The sequence below is a fragment of the Schistocerca nitens genome, chromosome 1 (assembly GCF_023898315.1).
Source record: "Schistocerca nitens isolate TAMUIC-IGC-003100 chromosome 1, iqSchNite1.1, whole genome shotgun sequence".
Classification (NCBI taxonomy): Eukaryota; Metazoa; Arthropoda; class Insecta; order Orthoptera; family Acrididae; genus Schistocerca; species Schistocerca nitens.
In genome coordinates, this window is record NC_064614.1 from 817436049 (window position 1) to 817458011 (window position 21963).

At 39.4% G+C, this 21963-nt stretch overlaps 1 protein-coding gene across 2 annotated transcripts in view; it reads left to right on the forward strand.

Moving 5' to 3' along the window:
• The window catches only part of LOC126262644 (DNA ligase 1), a 125741-nt gene that overhangs the window by 45519 nt on the left and 58259 nt on the right, over window positions 1-21963 (forward strand). Inside the window, exon 6 of one of the 2 annotated variants that reach the window (XM_049959418.1) lies at window positions 3386-3644. In XM_049959418.1, the coding sequence (XP_049815375.1) occupies window positions 3386-3644 (259 nt within the window). Of the gene's footprint in view, window positions 1-3382; window positions 3645-21963 lie in introns of both variants that reach the window. The other variant, XM_049959408.1, reaches the window with a different exon arrangement.

The window sequence follows — 21963 nt, forward strand, 5'->3', positions numbered from 1 at the left end:
TAGCCAAGCTAAAGTTTTGTGGGTCCAAAAACATAATACAAATTATTCATGGCGTGAACTCAAGAATGTCCAGATACTAGCTACTGCTCCTGAATAAATTTAGTGTGTCATAAAAATGTAGCATATTTACCTGGGTATAAGACAACCCTGGATATAAGGTGATCCCTTTTTTAAAGAGGCTCCTTGAGAAAGTTTATTTTTTAACATAATTTGATAATTTGACTAATCAAAATTACAAACTTTTATTGGTGTAGGGTATCTGCCTAAAAAGTTACCATGACACGTATTGTAAACTTATGTTATTTATTAGTTGTCTCCATTTTGATAGTAAAAGGAATATTAAAATAAACGAAAATAATTTGTTTGCATTAATTTTTATCATGTTGCAACTTTTTATCATGTAGCGGATTTTGCTTCCATACTGATGTGAGAATGTTATATCTTTTGCTACAAAAACATATTGTCTGCCCACTGCTCTCTCATTGGCTGTATAGAACAAGCTGCTCCAATCCCAGTCAGTTGCATCATGCCACACAGTGAGCATCAACAACATTGCTGCACAAAACAGGTAAGCAAGCCACTGCCCCCATTCTAGACTCTTGCATCTCTTGCAGAATCACATGCCATTGTTGAGTATTTGTCCCATTTTAAAGTCAGTTCAATTCCAAGTACAAATTCATAAACATGGCAGACATTCATAAAAAGCCAAAGTACACAGTATAGAGTCCTATGGTTGGCGGAAAGATGAAATTTGCTGCCAGCTCCCCCCCCCCCCCTCCCTCCCCCCCTCCCAAATGCATATAATTCCCAGGTAAGCTCGTGTCACTGTTCGCCACTAAGCCTTCCATAGTGTTGTGCTTGTGCAACAGTGAAACATGGACAGCGCTGTCTTCTAGGGTGCAGGTCATATGTAACAATAGCAAATAATACGTAAGTAAAAGATTGCAATAATGACTGAGTCTAATTCTCAAACTTTCGTTCGTACCACGATCTAATATCACCTGTTCATGCTACCCCTACCACGAGTCTTTCCGCTTTAACCTATTCTTGCAATAACAATTGCAGTCGGTTTAATGTGATTTGTTGTATTTGTTAGACATTTAATTCTAGATTAATTTTCTTTCTCATTTCTTCTGAATATCACTGTCTTGTTCTAAAGCCGATTAAAAGGTAGTAACATTTTCCCATGGTATTGGAACATGTGAACAGCTACCGAATTTTCAATTGCAATGCAGTTCATAAATCATCAGTTTCTCATGACCAAATAAAATACTGATTTGGGTTCAGAATAATGTAATGTTTTTTGAAGGACAAAATTTTCAACTTTGAATGTTACCTTTACTTAAAAAACAGCATAAGTGTGTATACACCAGCATAACTGGTGTATGATATGTGTGATATTCATACATGTATGATAACTTCTATTGCAGACGTATTCAAATACAACAAAAGCTTGTGAATTGATAGAATTTAAAGCTATTTCATGCTATTTCCTCCTGTGTTTCACAAAATTTTCAGTTTTTTAAGTGGAGCATTAGACTGTCATAGTGCCCAATTCATAGTTTCTCATGTATCCAGTCACACTAGTGCTGCAAGTCAAATGTAACGTGATTGATAGAGCAAGATCGATACTGTGTTGAGTGCTACTGCGTGTTGGGAAAACTCTAGCCTATTTGGATGAAAGTACTGTTTTCTAAGCTCTACCCTTCAGAACTCTTCAAAATAAGAAACTTCCTGGCAGATTAAAACTGTGTGCCGGATCGAGACTCAAACTCAAGACCTTTGCCCTTCTCGGTCCAGCAAACAGTCCTGGCAGATTAAAACTGTGTGCCGGATCGAGACTCGAACTCAGGACCTTTGCCTTTCTCGGTCCGGCACACAGTTTTAATCTGCCAGGAAGTATCATATCAGCGCACACTCTGCTGTAGAGTGAAAATTTCATTCTAGAAACATCCCCCAGGCTGTGGCTAAGCCATGTCTCCGCAATATCCTTTCTTTCAGGAGTGCTAGTTCTGCAAGGTTTGCAGGAGAGCTTCCGTAAAGTTTGGAAAGTAGGAGATGAGGTACTGGCAGAAGTAAAGCTGTGAGGCGCGGGTGTGAGTTTGTCCTTGGGTAGCTCAGTTGGTAGAGCACTTGCCCGCGAAAGGCAAAGGTCCCGAGTTCGAGTCTCGGTCCGGCACACAGTTTTAATCTGCCAAGAAGTTTCATATCAGCGCACTCTCCGCTGTAGAGTGAAAATTTCATTCTAGACTCTTCAAAATAAATTTGTATGAAACCTCAATAGCCAAAGCTTCATCTGTAACTGTAAGATGACCCCAAGATTAATCTGTTAAGCACTGTAAAAACATTTATCTCAGCAAATATAAGATTGTCTTGCATCGTTTGAATGACAAATTTGAGAATAAGGCTCATCTTATAATCGGGTAAATACAGTAGTTATTTTTAGAACCAACAGCTTAGTTCATGGAATTAATACTAAAAATAGGAATAAACTTCACAGAGATCTAAAGTCACTTAACTTTGGTCCAGAAAGGAGTCAGTTACTCAGGAACACACATTTTCTTTAACTAGCCAGCAGTCATAACCAAGAGGAGCTGTAAGGATTTATTATTTGGCACCCCCTGCTCCAGTGATAAACTTCTTAGTAGAACTGACTGACAGTATATGCTACTAATAATATCAAGTAATGTGAGTATTTGTACAATCTGGCCTCCGTACAAATTCAGTGCTGTAATGTGATCATTGAAAATAAGTGTTGTAAATTGATTTTTCTATTTGATGATGCGTGATGACTACAATAGCTTAAGAATTATCCTAGGTAACTCAGTGTATTGAACATTTACATGTTTTGTGGTAAATTATTTATTACCTTTTAAATGAAAATATGTTTAAGATGTATTTATGTTCATGAGGACCATTTCACTTGTTGTCTTTGGAAGGTAAATTAGCGTACTAGTTTTTCTTTGTAAATTTTTGTCATCATCTCATTTTTCTGACATGCTGGATGTGAAACGAAAATTACATGTAACCTATCATTTACTTCAAACAGTGATTTTAGACAAGGCTTCAAATAATATGTTCAAACTACGCTCATTTTAGTGCTGCCACTATTTGTGTGTTGTGCTGTTCGATTTCCTTGTAATGTCTCATTTTTCTAAAGTGAAACGTCGCATTGTTATGAATAACTTTATCTTTCCTCTTAACACGTGCTTTTTACCTATATTTTTGGCTGGGGAAAATTTTGTTACCATGAAGTATATGGGTCAGCAGCTGCCACAGTAAATCAGATTGTTTGATTCCATCTGTGAGAGATGTATTCTTATATATGACATGTAAAGGAAGCTTGGGTTATTTATGTTGTTATATGCTTTTCCTTTCTCAGCAGAGAGACAAAAGTGAAAAGAGTATTCCATCCAGAAAGAGTAAAGAACAAAAGGGGAAAAAGAAGAGGCAAGATACCAACAAGGAAAACAAAAGCTCAAAAGAATCCATGACTGCAAAATCTTTAGCAAAGGATAGCGACAGTGGAAAGGAAGAAGAAGATGGCGCAAAGTCCCCGACAAAAAGTTCACCAACAAAAAGCTCTCCAGCAAAGGATTCTCCAACAAAGGATTCCCCATCAAAGAAAATACACAGTTTTTTCGGTAAGTTAAGTTTTTGATTGTGAGTTATGTATCTTCCTTCACGCCATATCTTACATAATAGGAGGATTATCATTCACATTGTAGAAGAAATTGAAGGAAAGCACAAATTAATCACTGACAGCAACACGCATGGTTTATGGTTGATTGAAATGTAACTTGAGTTATAAAGAAGAAAAAAGGAAATCAAAGTTTTCCACTGCATATGTTGCTGATGAAACATTAACAGCAACATAATACTTAACATACATGCTTGAAGTTTTTGTTCAATGTTGATTCAAATAGAACAGTGATGTGCAGTAATGTTAAAAATAAATCTGTGTTCTATAAATATTTAAGTAAAATACAAAAGTAGATAAATAAACACATCAATGATAAGTGGTTGGGAGAGGAGGCTGAAATTAAAGTTATTACATTAGGAACAAAAGGCCCATTGGAGGGTGGAGGGGGGGGGGGGGGTAATTGCATATTTTCAACCACAAGCTATTTCATAGTAAAGTGTAAGTTATTTTTATTGTGTCTAAAAGGTGGGGATGAATTTCAGCTGGAAAATGATAAATCAATTTTCATCTTGATTATTTATTTGAACATCTCTCATGGTCATATTGGAGGTAATATAACATTTAATTTTTAAACACTCTTGCACAGAATGATATTGTGCACAGTGTTGTATAATGAACTATTTTAATTTTTAATATACAAGTAAAATTCTACAAGTCATTATTATTTATTTGAAAAGTTTTGCTCATCAGACGTGAGCATCCTTTAGATATTCATGTTAGCTGTTTGAAGTACTGCTTATCATCATCATCATCATCATCATCATCATCAATGCTGAATCAATCAAATCAGGTAATACCCAATCTATGGCAGTTTATCTGTACATTAATTACTGTGTCCCCAGCAGGCGATGCCTGTGTTTAATAAATGTATTTCTTTTTCCAAACAACTGATTTGATTAACATTGAGGCATTTAAAATGAAACGTACACTGCTTCAGCTACTATCACAAATGGTTCAAATGGCTCTGAGCACTATGGGACTTAACTTCTAAGGTCATCAGTCCCCTAGAACTTAGAACTACTTAAACCTAACTAACCTAAGGACATCACACACATCCATGCCCGAGGCAGGATTCGAACCTGCGACCGTAGCGGTCGCGCGGTTCCAGACTGTAGCGCCTTTAACCGCTTGGCCACCACGGTCGGCAGCTACTATCACAGTCACTGCATTTGATTGCTAGAGTGTGAGAGGAATCTGAATTACAAAAGTATGGAATTGCGCTTTCATTTGTCTTTTGCATATGAAATTGGGCACATTAACAGTCATCTTTTTAGTTTACAGGAAAATTAAAATCTGCTTCTATTATCTATTGTAAAATGTTACCAAATATGAATAATGAAATTAAAAGAAAGGCTAACTTTTATTACTTCTCAATTTTCATTAATAAGTTGTTAAAATGCAATTAGGTTCAGATTTACTTGGACACGAGTTCCTTGTTGCATTTAAGAATTACTAGTAGTGTCTGGGGTTCAAGTCACACTGGCTTTCACTATGCATCTGCATCAAAATCCGTACTTTTATCGATATGGTTTCCCCTCCTTCTCGCTGTTTCCACCTTGAGTGACTGGTTGAAGAGGGTATTTTTCAGGAATTTAAGAGAGCCGGGAGATAAAGTCCTTGTGTTTTGCAACAGCAATCTTTCTGCCACCTGGACATAAGTACTCACACAGCTTGTAAGTGTGAATAAGCTGTGATGGGGATGAAATCTGTTAATGTTCTGTGTTAACAAGGTCATCCACTGCTTTTGTGAAAAACCTTATCTTCCTCCCAAAAAGCCAATGGAGAGTCATTTTCTTTAAATTCAATAATGCTAGGTTTCCTGGCTTTTTTCTTCATGGCCCAAATTTTTCGGATTTCCACCTTCTGCTCAGATGTGCGTGGCTGTTTCTTAGTTAGATTTGAAGTTGCTGCTTAAAAATTTTATAAATCTTTGTCATCCTGTGCACAAGGAAGTGGTTCTTCACTTGGGGCTTCTCTTCCACACTGTAATAGTCCTCCGGTTTTAAAGACATAGCCCTTTTTTTTTTTTTTTTTTTTTTTCCTTAAATATATCTTTCTCAATTACAACAGAGTCACTGTCGGAAGACCAAAGGTGTGTCCTGGAACTGAGTAATAACGTTCTGCGAAATCAAAAGTCCAGCCAGTGCAAGAATGCAGTGCATCAGATACAATGTGATATTCTTGTTCACAAAAGAAACACAAATTTCTTTTTTTCAGTGTGTTTTGTGGGACACTTAGGTGTCTATACAAACAAAGTGTGAATTCTGTAACACCACTAGAAACCATATTTCCAGAACACATATAAAATCACCATTATTATTGTTACCTATGTGGATTTCAAAGTTGTGCACCCAAGGTCTTGTTATATAGAGCACAACTTTATTATCTTAGATGTTGGAAAAACTTTCTGAAAATCAATAATTAGTAGCCTGATTTTTATTTGTGGCATTTGCCTCAATACTATTTCACAAGACTAAAAGCAGTTTTGTCCTGAGTTGGATGTAGGCAAATATCTAGAGGTATTATAACCTATTGTTTGAATATCCACCCATCACTCAACTTACATGCATAAAGCATCTCTAAACCTGTACTAGATTTTTGTGTGAATATCATTTGTGTGTTTGTATCAGACATTCTGAAAACCATTCCTTTCATTTTAATTTTTGTAAAGTCGATACATTTCAGATACAAATTACACAAAATTGCCATGTGGATCCCTTCCTATTATAATGACTTTTGTACAAAGGAATTCGTTTCATATGATCAGTACAAACATGTTCCGGGAAAATCAGGAATACAGAAATACAAGTCGCTGAGGAATGAAATAAATAGGAAGTGCAGGGAAGCTAAGACGAAATGGCTGCAGGAAAAATGTGAAGACATCGAAAAAGATATGATTGTCGGAAGGACAGACTCAGCATACAGGAAAGTCAAAACAACCTTTGGTGACATTAAAAGCAACGTGGTAACATTAAGAGTGCAACGGGAATTCCACTGTTAAATGCAGAGCAGAGAGCAGATAGGTGGAAAGAATACATTGAAAGCCTCTATGAGGGTGAAGATTTGTCTGATGTGATAGAAGAAGAAACAGGAGCCGATTTAGAAGAGATAGGGGATCCAGTATTAGAATCGGAATTTAAAAGAGCTTTGGAGGACTTACGGTCAAATAAGGCAGAAGGGATAGATAACATTCCATCAGAATTTCTAAAATCATTGGGGGAAGTGGCAACAAAACGACTATTCACGTTGGTGTGTAGAATATATGAGTCTGGCGACATACCATCTGACTTTCGGAAAAGCATCATCCACACAATTCCGAAGACGGCAAGAGCTGACAAGTGCGAGAATTATCGCACAATCAGCTTAACAGCTCATGCATCGAAGCTGCTTACAAGAATAATATACGGAAGAATGGAAAAGAAAATTGAGAATGCGCTAGGTGACGATCAGTTTGGCTTTAGGAAAAGTAAAGGGACGAGAGAGGCAATTCTGACGTATTCTAATAATGGAAGCAAGGCTAAAGAAAAATCAAGACACTTTCATAGGATTTGTCGACCTGGAAAAAGCGTTCGGCAATATAAAATGGTGCAAGCTGTTCGAGATTCTGAAAAAAGTAGGGGTAAGCTATAGGGAGAGACGGGTCATATACAATATGTACAACAACCAAGAGGGAATAATAAGAGTGGACGATCAGGAACGAAGTGCTCGTATTAAGAAGGGTGTAAGACAAGGCTGTAGCCTTTCGCCCCTACTCTTCAATCTGTACATCGAGGAAGCAATGATGGAAATAAAAGAAAGGTTCAGGAGTGGAATTAAAATACAAGGTGAAAGGATATCAATGATACGATTCGCTGATGACATTGCTATCCTGAGTGAAAGTGAAGAAGAATTAAAGGATCTGCTGAACGGAATGAACAGTCTAATGAGTACACAGTATGGTTTGAGAGTAAATCGGAGAAAGACGAAGGTAATGAGAAGTAGTAGAAATGAGAACAGCGAGAAACTTAACATCAGGATTGGTGGTCACGAAGTCAATGATGTTAAAAGGAATTCTGCTACCTAGGCAGTAAAATAACCAATGACGGACGGAGCAAGGAGGACATCAAAAGCAGACTTGCTATGGCAAAAAAGGCATTTCTGGCCAAGAGAAGTCCACTAATATCAAATATCGGCCTTAATGTGAGGAAGAAATTTCTGAGGATGTACGTCTGGAGTACAGCATTGTATGGTAGTGATACATGGACTGTGGGAAAACCAGAACAGAAGAGAATCGAAGCATTTGAGATGTGGTGCTATAGACGAATGTTGAAAATTAGGTAGACTGATAAGGTAAGGAATGAGGAGGTTCTACGCAGAATCGGAGAGGAAAGTAATATGTGGAAAACACTGATAAGGAGAAGGGACAGGATGATAGGACATCTGCTAAGACATGAGGGAATGACTTCCATGGTACTAGAGGGAGCTGTAGAGGGCAAAAACTGTAGAGGAAGACAAGAGATTGGAATACGTCAAGCAAATAATTGAGGACGTAGGTTGCAAGTGCTACTCTGAGATGAAGAGGTTAGCACAGGAAAGGAATTCGTGGCGGGCCGCATCAAACCAGTCAGTAGACTGATAAAAAAAAAAAAAAAAAGATCAGTTACCCCATTTTATAAATTGATAAATTTTAACTTTTGACTGCCGGATTTTCCTTTCTTGTCAACACGAGGAAAAGATTTACAGGCTTCATTTTCTAACATTTCTATCTCATGAGACGCGTCACCAAAATCATCGTTAGAATTAGAGGTTCGCTGGAGAGCTTTTTAAAGTTTGGAAGGTAGGAGACGAGGTACTGGCAGAAGTAAAGCTGTGAGGACGGGGCGTGAGTCGTGCTTGGGTAGCTCAGTTGGTAGAGCACTTGCCCGCGAAAGGCAAAGGTCCCGAGTTCGAGTCTCGGTCCGGCACACAGTTTTAATCTGCCAGGAAGTTTCAAAATCATCATTGTTGTTAATAGTTCCATTATGAATGGCAGATATTCATGTGCTTTGATAACTTCTGATGGTAGATAAATAGTTTATAGGTGCCATAAAAGCCTTTGACACACACTTTTATTTAAACTCCTTTCATATTCAGTATGTGTGTGATAACTTCATTTTATTTCCATTGTTAGAATCAACACTGCATGTCACATGCTGTTGCATGCTTTATCATAAACAAGATAACACAATAAATGATTTTGCAGATTATAGTTTCTTATCTTATAAAGTAGAAGACAAATGCATAGCATCGAGAGATGAAATAGGGAAGGCTGCGAAAAATCACATAGGTAAAAAGGCAAGGCGTCATAGAAATCCCTGAATAACTCAGGAGATACTGACTTGAATTAACGAAAGGAGAAAACATAAAAAGGCAGCAGGTGAAAGAGAATTTAGATATCTAAAAAATGAGATCGACAGAAAGTTCAAATTGGGCAAGCAAGAGTGGCCACAGCACAGTGCAAGGCAGAAGGAGTGTGCATAACTAGGGGAAATATAGGTGTTGCTTATATGAAAATTTGAGAGAGCTTTGGAAGAAAGAGAAGCAACTAAATCAAGAGCTCAGAAGGCAAGTCATTACTAAACAAAGAAGAGAAAGATAGATTTTTATAGAAGGTCTGTATAGTAGAACAAACTTGAGAACAATGTTACAGAAAGAGAAGAGGTAGTAGGTGATGGTGACATTGGACATATTATAGCGCAAAAAGAATTTGACAGAGCACGGAAAAACATAAGTGGAAACAAGGTCCCTCAGAATTGTTGACATCCTTGGTAGGACCAGTCATGACAGAATTATTCCACCTAGTGCAAGATACATGATACAGACGAAATAATCTCACACTTCAGGAAGAATGTAACACAGTGGAATCTTGTTAGCACATTTTTGAGAGGATTGCAGATTTAGAATGTCATAAAAAGGATTTTTTTCTTGGTGAAGATACATAATTGCGGTACCATATTTGGGTTAATATGTGATCTCATAACACCACTGTTCCTGGCATGATATCTCAATAAATGGTTATTCAGAATGTGTCTTTTCGTGAACGCGTTTGGAATATCTCACCCAGAAACACTCCCAATTATGTATTGGAAAACAAGAAGCAAAAATGTGTTACATAATAGTAACATTGCTCAAAATCCAATATATCGAACATGTACATTTCTACCATCAACCAACTGGAATGCAGGAGAGCCATAAAAACATGTTAATAGTTGACTGCTTTTTTGCCCATTTTAATATTGTATTGCTCATCTTAATTAACGCATTCATCACTTCTTCATCGACATCAGAACTTGAAACATAACACGTAACTGTGTCCATTGTTTCAGTAGCTCTTGACACTGTAGGAAGCAACAAAAGTTCTGGTTCATTCTTATGTTCACTTTCTCCTTGTTTCTGTGCCATCTGTTAATGCAAGACTTCACCAGTTACCAATAGGACTGAGAATGGTAGCACCTTTGCCACATTCAACGTATTTGTTGAAGCTAAGATAGCATATTCTTCTTACTCCGTTATTTGCTGCTGTTATTCAGTTGCTATTCCTTCGTTTTCTGGCGTGATGGCTTCTGTAAGCACCTGATCAAAGCCAGCCAGCTTTGAAGCACTTCAGGAAGAATATAACACAGTGGAATCTTGTTAGCACATTTATGAGAGGATGGTGCTTTCTTACATGGAAAGGAACTTCTTACAGAATGCATGACATCTAAGATTGTAACCTTGCTTGTCATAGTGTCAAGACATTCCAGCCTCTTCCGTGTTAGAATCATCTTGTATTTTTGTTTCGGGCATTTTGTAGTGCCTTGGTCAAGTGGGTGAAGATGGCTTGTACAATTAGGAGGAAGAAACAATACATTTATTTTTTGTGGACATGACATCTTTGGGACTGCATTGCACACTGGACAATAAATAGGAGGACTTTCATGTTTCTAACACCCAACCTTGCATCCCAGGCACACAAGAATTGTTCGAGTATGGTAATTTTTACCCATGTGTTTGCATCAGCTGTATATTTGAATGGAAATGTCCTCACATTTATATAGCATTGTGGACTCTTCGCTTTTCCAGTTATTAATGTCACCAACTTTTATGTTCCACTTTCATTACACTATAATAAAGCAGTTAGCCTCTCTTTACTAAATTATCCGCCGTGGTGTTTTTCTCCTCCTCCTCCTCCGTGGCAAATTCATATTCTTGAGGAGAAAAACCTTGTTTCACAAAGCGCTTAGTATCCAGCGCATGTTGGTCTGTTGATTATTCATATGATTTTGAAGCTCATCCCTGTTGGTTTTTGAACATACTGTAAGTTTATTTCTGAATGAATTGTAAGTGTTTTGAATGCGTGCATAGTGTGCGTCATGTCTCTGTGTATCCAAGAAAATGAAATTTTGACAGAAAATTTTTGGCCAGACCGCTACAATAGTAAGGGCCTGTTTTACAGTCCCCAGTATCAACCGTAGCAGCCGTCTATTCTGGGAGTAGCACAGAAAATGCATTGTATGAACACATGATAACTCCTGACTGGAGAATAAGTTTTGACACTGGCAGGAACAGTTACAGAATTAGTGATGACGATGTTTGTTAGAACGGGGAAGGAGAAGAAATGGGGTCATCACACAAATTATGGAAGAATATGACGATTCCAAATTTGTATAAAAATTTCATACTACTACTTTTCGATTTCATGCTTGAGAAGCTAGAGTGTATGAATGAAATGTGAAACTGTTTCCTAACAGGAAGCTTTTTGCTTGTTGTAGGTCTAATACACATTTGTTGTTACTTCATGAGTTATATTCTGTCATGGTATAAAAATGACCATTTGTGCTAAAGCAGTCTCATTTATTTGGTGTGTGTTATGACTGATGCAGTTTTAGATGGGCCTATTTTGTTTTATCTAGCAGACAGTGACAAAATACACGTAATCAGATGGAGAAATCCTTACCAGTTTTGGGGAACTATTTGTATTAACAGCTTTTTCGGTATTAGACAAACACATTTTGATTTTTCATGTAGCAAAACGTTTGACAAACTTTGATGAGGTAATAGATCCTTTCCCAGAAAGGAAAGCATACCATGTAAAGCTGTAGCAAGATGAGAGAAAAAAATGCTAGGACTTAAGGATTGAAGAGATGTGTACTGTTTTGCTTGTCTCTTGTCTTTACTTGGTTTGAGTATCCTATATTTAATTTTATGTCACACAAAGAACAAGTTATAGCTAATAGGCAATAAAGAGTGCAAATTTTCTGAAGAGTTCGTGTTCTCCCAGTGGCAAATAATCCCATCCAATATTAATTGCAAGTTTTTTTTTAAAAAAAGAGGAGAAGTTGGATGTCAAACTGGCCGAGCAGGAGAGGAAGCACAGGACATTTTTATTTCCACTGTCCTGTCCCTTACAAAATATTACACATTTGAGTTCCACATAGCGAAATATAGTGACGTGCGATAGAAGAATGCTGTGTGAAGAGGTGTGGCACTGCACTTTGGCACACTGAAATCCAAATAACATGTCTGACATTTCCTTGAACACATATGTTTTATATATCAGACTCTTCAGAAAGATGTGTGCTGCAAAGTGAACATATTTTTGAAAAGTCAATTTTTTGAATTTTTGGTGTCCTACATCAAATGCTCGGGGAGGGGGGGAGCACCACTGTCTAGTACTGCCGTGGTTCAGGAATATTGTTGATCCTTGGCTGATAACACTGAGCAGTCTGAGTTGCTGTGGAGATGTGGTTAGTCTCCACGTGTCCCGTGTTTGCGTTTAGTGATTTTGCTGTTTCCTCTTCGTTTATTGCTCTCATGTCAAATGAAAACTGATTTCTGTAGCCAGGAGCTATCAAGTGAATTAAAATACATTCACATAATTACGGAAGCCTAAAATATGTCATTAGCTTAAGATTTTATTTTATTTCCACCTTTCTGACAATCAAGCATTAATCGCCTTGCAGTACAGTGAAGTTATTTTTGTTGGTTTGCTTAAGAAATTTGGCTTTTATTGATCTTTTCCACTGAGGCAGTCAATTTATTTGAAACGAAGTATTTAATTCTACGCTGTTGGCTAGTTTCAACTATTCGCTACATTTCAAAAGTGCATGTTTTCATCATCCAGCATGCATGGCATTATGCCATAATAAAGAACCAAACATGAGATGATACAGTACTGGTACTCCAAGAAAATTTACATCCGTATCAGGACATATGAATGTGCACTTAAAGCTGAATTATGCATTTTAGTATGGTTCACAAAATTCTGATGCTCTTCGAGTATCCTGAGATGTCTTGTTTCTTTTATGCCATAATGTATGATCTTTTAATGTTTTACACGTATGAACATGTGGGCTTCTTGCGTCATCGTAGCTCTGCAAGCACGGTGACGCTGGGAAGTTGTATACCTATACTGTCATTTGACATGGAAAAATTGTATTTTCACTCGGGAAAAAAGGTGTACTTTCGCACTGAAAAAGTTTGTTTTTAATTGGGAAGTCCAGTAATTAATTTTCCTTGTCTGTGTATACACCCTGAATAAATTTGGTATCACACTACAGGCAATCACCTAGTGAAAATGTTGTCATTCACAAATCTAGCCATTTTCCTAAATTTACTGTTTTTACATTTTATGAACTAGAGTGCCTTGCACTCTTTTCCAGTAATATTGAGCTGTTTATTATGCAAGAGATTTATTTCATAAACATGAGCAATAATAGAGGCTCCCTCAGGGGCTCAGCATTTGTTTGCTGGGTACGGGCATGGCGATCCTGGGGGTTCCTGAGCAAGGGATTGTTAAGTATCACCATTCCTTTGTCACCGCAAGCTCTGGCCATACTTGAGTGACTACTGTGCGTTGCGGCAGTGGAATGTTGTGTGCCACAGAGGATTGGTATCTTCACTTGACTGCCCAGATTGTGAGGATGATAAAAACTTCTATAAAAAAAAAATCAATCTTAAGATGCTCTGCACACTGATGAAATGCGTGGCTGTTAGAGTGAAACAGTCATTAGCGGGCAACCTGTGGGGAACCTGCTGCACCACAGTTGTGCAAGGCTTACCTAGGCACATGACACTCTATCTATTTATTTTCATAGCTGCTTGTGGGATTGAGATGAATCCTTTGAAAATTTCTCTTCCTGCTCCCAGCAGAAAGGGTGGACTACTGGTATGTACCAACGCCCATTCTAATAAGAGGGTACATGTAACCAGTCCTCCAGACTCATGACTTCCATAGAGTTCTTCTAGCAATAGTAACGGAATGCATGCTACTGATAAGAATGTGTTTTTGATTGTGAAACTTAAGGACGCCAGCTTTGAAAGTGTTTCATCTTTTTATTTTAAAAATGGTTTACAGGGCATCGCAGGAACATTAAAACCTGTCAAGGATTATGTAGTGGAACACTGTTAGTTGAAACTGCTAGTTTCCAGCAAGTGACAAACGTCCAGAAAGCTAAATGCTTCAGGGAATATGCCATAGAAATGGAACTTCACAACATCTTGAATGACAGCAAAGGTGTTGTGCTGTGCAGAGATCTAGTCAACGTTACCGAGGAGGAAGTGTGAAAGATGAATGGGCTCAAGAAGAGATCGTTGATGTGTAACATATATTAAAAATGATGGAAAGCACTTTGGACTCCACCTATGTATGTGAGAATGAAGCCACTTGCGGCAAATATGAGAAGGTTGCATGTAACGGAGTTGGGACTGCAGTGTCTTCCTTTGAATGAAACACATCCTGTACTTGTATGGTGAGACCAAGAAGCTCTAAAAGAGCATGCAACCTCCCCCAGTCACTAAATCTTTTACTCCAGCCCTTAAAAAGTCAATTTTGGCAGCCAACACTTCTACACAAACAGAAGTTCCTAGTGTCAGCACTAGTACCTGTGTTTGTCAGTGCACTTGTCAAGTGGCAGTTGTTTCAGAGCCCATAGCCCTCCTGACAACATCAGATAAAGCCACAGTTGCCACCACTGCGGAGCACCCGGTATATCCCAAGGCAGTGCCTGCTAAAAAAAGGTAGCACTGCCTTGACTGTACCTGTGGTAGCTCCTACAGAGCCCTCCCAGACCAAAAAAAGCAAATGGGAAGCTTCCATGATGGATGAAAACAGGTGGTAAACCATCGGACCATGTTGACATCATTCTACTGCTTCTGCTTCACAGCCAATGGACTGCTAAGTTCTTTTTTAGGTGTCAAGTTGGTGACGTGCTGATGCATTGTTTTGAGCAGGAGAATGGTGTTCCTCAGGGCAGTGTTTTAAGTGTTTCCCGTATTTGCCATAACCATAAACAGTATCATGCCTATGGTAAGGAGTTCTGTACAGTGCTCCTTATCTGTGGATGACTTTGCTGTTTTTTGTTTCTCCTCCAGCGTTGAAACAGTGATCTGTCAGTTGCAACTGACAGTGCAGAGGTTACAGGAGTGGGCTGCAAAGATGGGTTTTCCGTTTTCTGCAGAAAAAGTGTGTGCGTCCATTTTAATCATCCTCGTCGTATTTCTAATGTAACTGACTTGCATATGAGGGACACCATTTTAATTTGAAACAATCAGTAAGTTTTACAAGTCATTTTTTACTCCAAATTGTCGTTGTTACCACAGCTGAGAAACCTGATAGCCAGAACCCAGAAGGCACTGAATGTCATAAACTGCCTCAGCCACAGATTTTGGGGAGCTGTCAGGGCACATGTGCTCAGTTTTATAGTGCTTTTGTGCATTCATGGCTGGACAGTGGATGCACAGTGTATGGGGCAGTGAGGCCTTCTTACTTTAAGATTACTGATGTTGTCCGCCATGAGGGGATCCTGCTGGCCACAGGTGCTTACAGGACAAGCAGTGTACACAGTCTCTGTGCTGAGGCTGGGGAACTGCCACTCAACATTGAGTGACTGCTGCTCATGGTGTGCCAGGCATGCAAGTTCCACGCAGCTCTGAATTCATCTGCATACCATGCTGCTGTTCATCCACCTTCGAAACTGTTCATCCACCTTCGAAACGCCTTTTCTCCAATTGTCCATGAACAAAAATGCCGCTTGGGATCTGCTTGCAATGGGTGCTGGAGTTACTCGGTGTGGAATACATACAACCCCAATTCTAGTGTTTTAACAGTGTGCCACCATGCTTACTGCATAGGCCCATTGTTGCATGTTTTTAATACTTTATTTTTAGTACTTTATTTTTCTGTGTTTTTAACTGGAAACCACAACCCTACAGCTGTCCTTTTGGATGGGGTGAAATGGGGGGACTATTGGTTGCTCTGTTGTTTCCCTAATCACTACCTCAAGGTTCAACTGCCTCGTGACTTTACTGCCTCTGATGCAGAACTGGACGTGATCTTGTGGGCACTGGAGCAGGTGAAGCGTGCTTTGAGTGCTAAATTCTGTGTTTGTTCTGATTCTCTGAGTGCCCTTCGCCTTCTGCAATGCTTGTACCCAGCAGATAAAGTAATTCAGGTATCCAGGACACTCTCCTTCAACTACAATGGCTGTGGAAGGAGGTGTCTTTCTGCTGATGGGTACCAGGACACATGGGTATTGCAGGGAATGAGAGGTGGATGTAGCAGCCAAGAAGGCATGTAGTGATCATCAGTTATTTCATTGTGTTATCCCCCTACATGCAATCATTTCACTGATGAAGTACAGAGTCATATGTCGATCAGAAGACAAGTGGCCGGAAGTGACAGATAATAGGCTGTGTCTAGTAAAGCCCATTACATGGCTGTGGCATACCTCCTTTCAGCCTTTAAGATGGGGTGAGATCCTGCTTATTTGTCTTCGTGAAGGCCACAGTCCTTGGTCACATGGCTTCTTGCTCCAGCAAGAGGATTCTCCCATGTGTGGTGCTTGTGGCATACAGAGCAGTGTTACCACATTTTACTAGACTGTGTTTTATTTTTGAACCAAAGGGCAGCGGCAGATTTTCCAGCAATCTACCCTGTATTTTAAGTGAATTTGAAACGAATGTGGTTAGAGTTTTAAGATTTTTTAATTTGTCCAACTTGTTTCCAAAAAATTTAGGAAGATGTACTTAATGTGTTAACAGGGTGACTGGATCACCCATGTTCTTTGTAAGTGGTCAGCCAGTCGCAACTCCTTGTGCTATTCTTTCAGCTCTTCTATGATTTTACTTCTTTTTTTATCCCAGAAATAGCACCTTTCACTCTTCTCCGTTGTATTGAGGCATGTGAGGTAGTGAGATTTGTGGATCAATGCAAGTGGGGTGGGAGTGAGCGAATGAGGTGGGTGTGAGTGAATGAGTGTCATAGGTATCCTCCTCATTGTGTGACAACAATTTTGGTATTTTATCCACGTTCATTTCTTTTAGTGCGTTTAAGGGAGCTGATAACTTCGGCGTAGAGCATCTATAAGTTTGAGAGAGGGGCCAGTTCCTCAACATATTCAATGTCAAAATCTAATTGTAATTCTGTCAGGGTATGATGGCTTGCTCATTGTGTTCTTTACTGTTTTTCAAAATGATGACTTTGTTCGCAGTGATACCGTAGTAGGGAGTGAAAGAATATTTAAATGCAGAATTTAATATTTTGGATTTCTTTCTTGAAGAAAAGATATATTTAAATTTTTAAACCAAAGCTTATAATTATTTATTGGCTGGCTAGTTTCAGGCATGGCCACTTTCACAAGCCACCTGTTATAAGAGACCCCAGATTTTATGTGAATGTGTGTGTGCACGTCGAATGGGATATAAGGGTATCAGTAATAATATGGCCCACATGGTAACTACTTAAGTATTTTGTATTTGCAATACAGTTCTATGTACGCCATTATACTTCAAATGTAGCTCAGATCTGTGTTAAAGTGTGTCACAGTTGTAGTTACACTTTACTGTAGTATGTCAGTATATGAGCATAATATGTTGTTCTTTCCCATGTGGTGCCTTTGTTATCCAGCAAGATATGATCCATGTGACAGCAATATTTCATATAATTGAGAATTTGCTTTCGATGGAGTTTATTGTGTGTGAAGCCGACTTTTTCGTAGGTGTAATTTTGACAGATGTTGATGCTGAAGTGCGAATCACTCAACAGGAAATCAGGTGATGGTGACCAGCGGCTCTCCAGATATCAGTCCTTGACTGTTCGTGACAGAACTCACTATGAAGCTGCTGTTTCTGGTAGACATGGGTGCTGATGTGTCAGTTTATATGCAGAAAGTTAGTTTATCCACCTGCCTGTCTGTTGTGCTGCAAATGTAATGACTGGCACCTTTTTGCAAGCTTTGGTTTCACAATCTCAAAATATGGTTGAGTCACATTAACATTAAAATTACGTCTGCGATGCAAATTTTACTGGCAATTCATCATAGCGGACATATCACACCACATACACGGAACTGACTTCCTTTCGTTGTAGGGACTCCTGCCTGACCTGTCATCGGTGCCCATCATCAGTACCTGCTTGATCCACTGCCAAACTGTTAAGCCAAAGGTGAGTGTGTCATGTTGATGACACTGCTGGCCCTATATTAACTGGTCACTCTTCACTTGTAGAGCTCTTCAAGCATTTCCCAGATATTACACACCAGCCACCCACAATAGCACCTGTGCAGCATTTGACTAAACACTATGTATTAACTACATCAGAACCTCTACATTGTGCTCGATCGTGCCGCCTGACCGGGAGAAACTGAAGGTAGCGAAGCAGGAATTCTCATTAATGTTTGCACAGGGAATGTGCCATCTATCGAGCAGTAGTTGGTCGCCTCCACTGCGTGTGGTCCCAAATAAGAACAACGGATGGCGCCCATGTGGAGATTAGACAACTCGACATCAGAATTATTCCCGACCGGTCCAACACCACATATTGTAAAGATTTTGCTTTCGAAATTCAAGGTAACCCAATTTTTACTACACTGGATTTAGTGTAAGTGTTGTACCAAATATCTCTTGACACCAGACAACATTGTTAAGACCACACCATGCAGACAGTTGAGTTCACTAGAATGCCTTTCGGACTTTGTGATGCGGTCCAAATGTTGCAGCGATTCATGGATGAAGATACACTCGACCTAGACTTTTGCTATGTGTATAATCAGGGTGTATACGACTCGGGAGATCCGGGAAAAACCCGGGAATTTTTTCATCCGGGAGAAAACCGGGAAAAACCCGGGGATTTTTTAGAATTCCAGGAATTTTTCATTGTTTTAGTTTTTGGTTACATTTTTGTAAATTTGACTAGTAAGAACCAATACTATAACAAAGAATATTACTGTATCTCGCTACTGCAGAATAATACTGCAGCAATAAAACACGAACGAGAGAAAAAACGAAAATAAAACCTAAGTTGCACAGGAAATGCGCCATATACAGGAACAAAACATTGTGTCAAGTCTTTAGGAAGACTATGCAATGTTTTATAACAACAAATTGCCTCTGATGAGCGTGACGTCACAACTGTTTACATTAGATTCGTTTGAGCGGTTGCGGGTGAGTTTATGCGCACGTGCAGTTGAGTCACGTATGAGTAGTACCTTCTCCCGCTTCTGGCTACAGAAGTGTGGCAGTTAGCTGTATAAGCAATAGCAGCAAGCAGCCAGATGCTACCCGGAAAAATTTTACTGGTGCACCTAAGCTGGCAGATTCACGTATGCGCAACAGGCCCGAAACTAGGGAGCAGGGGCAAACAGGGGTAACTATCTGTCCCGGGCGGCAGTTTGGGGGGGGGGGGGGGCACAAAATTCTTATTATTGAGTAAAAAGACCTTGTTTCACAAAGCGCCTAGCATCCAGCGCACGTTGGTATATCGATTACTCATATGATTTTGAACGCATCCCTGTTGGTTTTTGAACTTTTTTGATCAAATTCTAGGTTGATTTCTGAATGAATCGTAAATTGATTTTTGAATGCGTGCATAGTGTACGTGATGTCTCTGCCAGGGGAATCCCCGTCGCATCTAGAAAAATGCTTTCCTGCAGACAAAAGGGGACGGGTCTATACGAGCTGAGCGAATAAAGCCGAAAGGGTGAATGACAGTCGCTGTAAACTGTTCCTGGTTGACTTGGTTTGCATATCATCAGCGTTGTTATAATTACTAGCGAATTCCATCGATTCAGGCTACTAGAGTGGAACTAAATGACTAACAGGAATAACAGGCAACTAAGGTTACGTGTTGTCTTCCCCGTGTATCCAAGAAAATGAAGTTTTGACAGAAAATTTTTTGCCAGAAAATTTTTTGCCAGACCGGTACACTACAGTCCCCGGCTAGCAGCCGCTGAAGTTATATTCTTGGAGTAGCGCAGAAAACGCGTTGTACGAGCTCTTAATAACGCGTAACCGGAGAACAAATGCGGGATAACTAAACCGGTGATTGTGGCAGGGTTAGTGAAGTTAACCAGAGAAAAATTTTGACACTGGCAGGAATAGTTACAGAATTAGTGATGACAAGATTGTTTGTTAGAACGAGGAAGGAGAACAAACGGAGACTGTCACAAATTACGGAAGTATATGACGATTCCAAATTTATATAAAAATTACATACTACTACTTTTCGATCTCATGCTTCTGAAGCTAGAGAGTATGAATGAAATGTGAAATTATTTCCTAACATAAAACTTTTTGCTTGTAGTAGGTCTAATGGGCTTTTGATATTGGTGCTTCCTGAATTATATTCTGTCGTGTTATAAAAATGACCATTTGTGCCAAAACAGTCTCGTTTATTTGGTGTGTGTAACAACTGCTGCAATATTAGGCAGGCCTATTTCGTTTTATCTAGCAGACAGTGACAAAATACACGTAATCAGATTGAGAAACCACACCAGTCTTGGGTACTATTTGTATTAACAGCTTTTCTGATATTAGACGACGACATTTCGTTTTTTCATGTAGCAAAACGTTGACGAACTTTGATGGCGTAATAGATTCTTTCCCAGAAAGGAAAGTACGCCATATAAAGCTGCGGCAAGATTAGAGAGGAAGAAAAAGCTAGGACTAAGGATTGAAGAAATGTGTACTGTCTTGCTTGTCTCTTGTCTTTACTCGTTTTATGTATCCTGTATATGATTTTATGTCACACAGAACAGCAAGTTATTAGCTAATAGGCAGTTAAGACTGCAAATTTTCTGAAGAGTTCTTGTTCTGCCGGTCACAAATAATCCCACCCAGTATTAACTTTTTTTTAAAAAAAAGAGAGGTAAGATGTCAAATCGGTCGACTGGGATCAGGAGAGGCACCACAGGGCATTTTAATTTCCACTGTCCTCAATACAGGTTTGATGACATCCATTACAAAATATTACAAGTTGAATTCCACAGAGCGAAATACAGTGACGTGCCGTAGAATAATGCTGTATGAAGAGGCGTGGGACTGCACTTCGACATGCTTAAGACCAAATAACATGTCACGTTGCCTCGATCGTACATGTTTTATGTATCAGATACTTCAGAAAGACGTGCGCTACAATATGAAGATATTTTTGAAAAGTCGATTTTTTTAAATTTTTGGCATCCTACCTCAAACGCTCGAGGGATGGGGAGCGCCACTATCTAATATTGTCCCGGTTCGGAAATATCGTAGATCCGGACCTGGTGCACAGAGCAGTCTAAGTTGTAGTGGGGAGGTGGTAACCTCCACGTGACCCGTGTTTACGTTAAGTAATTTTGCTGTTTCCTCTTCGTTTATTGCTCTTACGTCAAATGAAGACAAAACGGATTTCTGTGGTCGGGAGTTTCATATCAGTGCACACTCCTCTGCAGAGTGAAAATCTCATTCAAGAAGTTGCCTCCTTACATGACCTGTCACAGCTTGGAGTATGGGGCGCTAAGAACACGGTGAAGCGAGCTTTTGTGTGGCCAAACGTGGACAATGATTGTAAGTAATAAGAGTGCCAGTGTAATGGCCTGCAAAAAGTTAGCTGGTATGTTGGGGCACCTCTTGGCACATTTGTTCCACTGAACCAAAGTAATGAACATGTGCATCTGATCATCGGACTGCTCCTGGCATTGGAACAGTACACCAACTGTCTTACAGCCATTGACCATTCCACATGCTGGCTGGAGGTGTTCTCTGTGTTTGATATTACTACCAAAATCGTCGTGACCACATTCTTCCGAGGATAGATCACCCTTTCGGTATACCACCACAAGTTACAACAGGTCAAGGAAAGCAGTTCGAGTCATAACTTGTTCAACGCACTCACGATCGTACTGGGTATGAAGTGCATAAGAACCACAGCTTACCACCCGGCAGTGAATGGCTTAGTTGAGCAAATGCACTGCCAACTGAAAGTGCCACAAATCATAGCGGTGTACAGA